Here is a 1,474-nt window from a genome sequence, read left to right as displayed (position 1 = left end):
GCTCTATGGGGTGCCATGGCCCTATAGGCTCTATGGGGTGCCATGGCCCTATAGGCTCTATGGGGTACCATGACCCTATAAGCTCTATGGGGTACCATGGCCCTATAAGCTCTATGGGGTGCCACGGCCCTATAGGCTCTATGGGGTGCCACGACCCTATAGGCTCTATGGGGAGCCACGGCCCTATAAGCTCTATGGGGTGCCACAACCCTATAGGCTCTATGGGGTGCCATGGCCCTATAGGCTCTATGGGGTGCCACGACCCTATAGGCTCTATGGGGTGCCACGGCCCTATAGGGTGGCTCTATGGGGTGGAGCTGCTCACCTTGGCTGCCGTTGGGGACAGCACCCTCTTCTTCTTCTTGATCTTAATGCCGGGGATGGGGGCAGAGTTGAGGGCGTCGAGGAAGCCGAGGCCTTCCATGGCTGTGGGGGGGGGACATCAATAGGGTCTTTAGGGTCTTTACCCCCCCATAGGTTCGCTCTGGCCCCCCCACCCCAATAGGGCCACCACCCCCATAGATGGCTGCCGCCCCCCAACATGGCCGCCATATCCAAGATGGCTGCCGCCCCCCAACATGGCCACCATATCCAAGATGGCTGCCGACCCCAAAGATGGCCGCCATATCCAAGATGGCTGCCTCCCCCCAACATGGCCGCCATATCCAAGATGGCTGCCGACCCCCAACATAGCCGCCATATCCAAGATGGCTGCCTCCCCCCAACATGGCCGCTATATCCAAACTGGCTGCCGACCCCAAACATGGCCGCCATATCCAAGATAGCTGCCGACCCCCAACATGGCCGCCATATCCAAGATGGCTGCAGTCCCCCAACATGGCCGCCATATCCAAGATGGCTGCCGTCCCCCAACATGGCTGCCATATCCAAGATGGCTGCCGACCCTCAACATGGCCGCCATATCCAAGATGGCTGCTGTCCCCCAACATGGCCGCCATATCCAAGATGGCTGCTGTCCCCCAACATGGCCGCCATATCCAAGATGGCTGCTGCCCCCCAACATGGCTGCCATATCCAAGATGGCCGCCATATCCAAGATGGCTGCCGACCCTCAACATGGCTGCCATATCCAAGATGGCCGCCCCACTCACGCTGTGGTGGGATGATCTTGACTTTGATCTCCTTGGCTGCATTTGGGGTCGTGTTGAGGGGTTTGTATTTCTTCTCAGCAGGAGGATTGTCCCCCCCCAGAGACGAAGGGCTGCAAGAAAAACCCATTAAAACCCCATTAAAACCCTATAAACAGCCCCAAAACCACCCCCCCAGTCTCAGCAGGAGGATTGTCCCCCCTCAGAGCTGAAGGGCTGCAAAAAAACCCCATTAAAACCCTATAAACGGCCCCAAAAACCACCTTCCCCCCCCCCCTCAATCTCAGCAGGAGGATCTTCCCCCCCTCAGAGCTGAAGGGCTGCAAAAAAACCCCATTAAAACCCTATAAATGGCCCCAAAACCA

At 57.9% G+C, this 1,474-nt stretch overlaps 1 protein-coding gene across 1 annotated transcript in view; it reads right to left on the bottom strand.

Annotated features, from left to right (window-relative positions):
* Window positions 1-1,254, bottom strand: part of PPP1R10 (protein phosphatase 1 regulatory subunit 10) — a 4,743-nt gene extending 3,489 nt beyond the window's left edge. Inside the window, exons 1-2 of the mRNA XM_015851371.1 lie at window positions 1,113-1,254; window positions 326-426 (exon numbers count right to left, since the gene is read on the bottom strand). Coding sequence (XP_015706857.1) covers window positions 326-426; window positions 1,113-1,239 — 228 coding nt within the window. The 5' untranslated portion in view covers window positions 1,240-1,254. The remainder of the gene's footprint in view (window positions 1-325; window positions 427-1,112) is intronic.
* Between the last annotated feature and the right edge of the window lie 220 nt (window positions 1,255-1,474).

Source organism: Coturnix japonica, unplaced genomic scaffold (assembly GCF_001577835.2).
Source record: "Coturnix japonica isolate 7356 unplaced genomic scaffold, Coturnix japonica 2.1 chrUnrandom1340, whole genome shotgun sequence".
NCBI lineage: Eukaryota > Metazoa > Chordata > Aves > Galliformes > Phasianidae > Coturnix > Coturnix japonica.
Note: the sequence above shows the minus strand (reverse complement) of the source record. Positions and strands in the feature narration are given on the sequence as shown.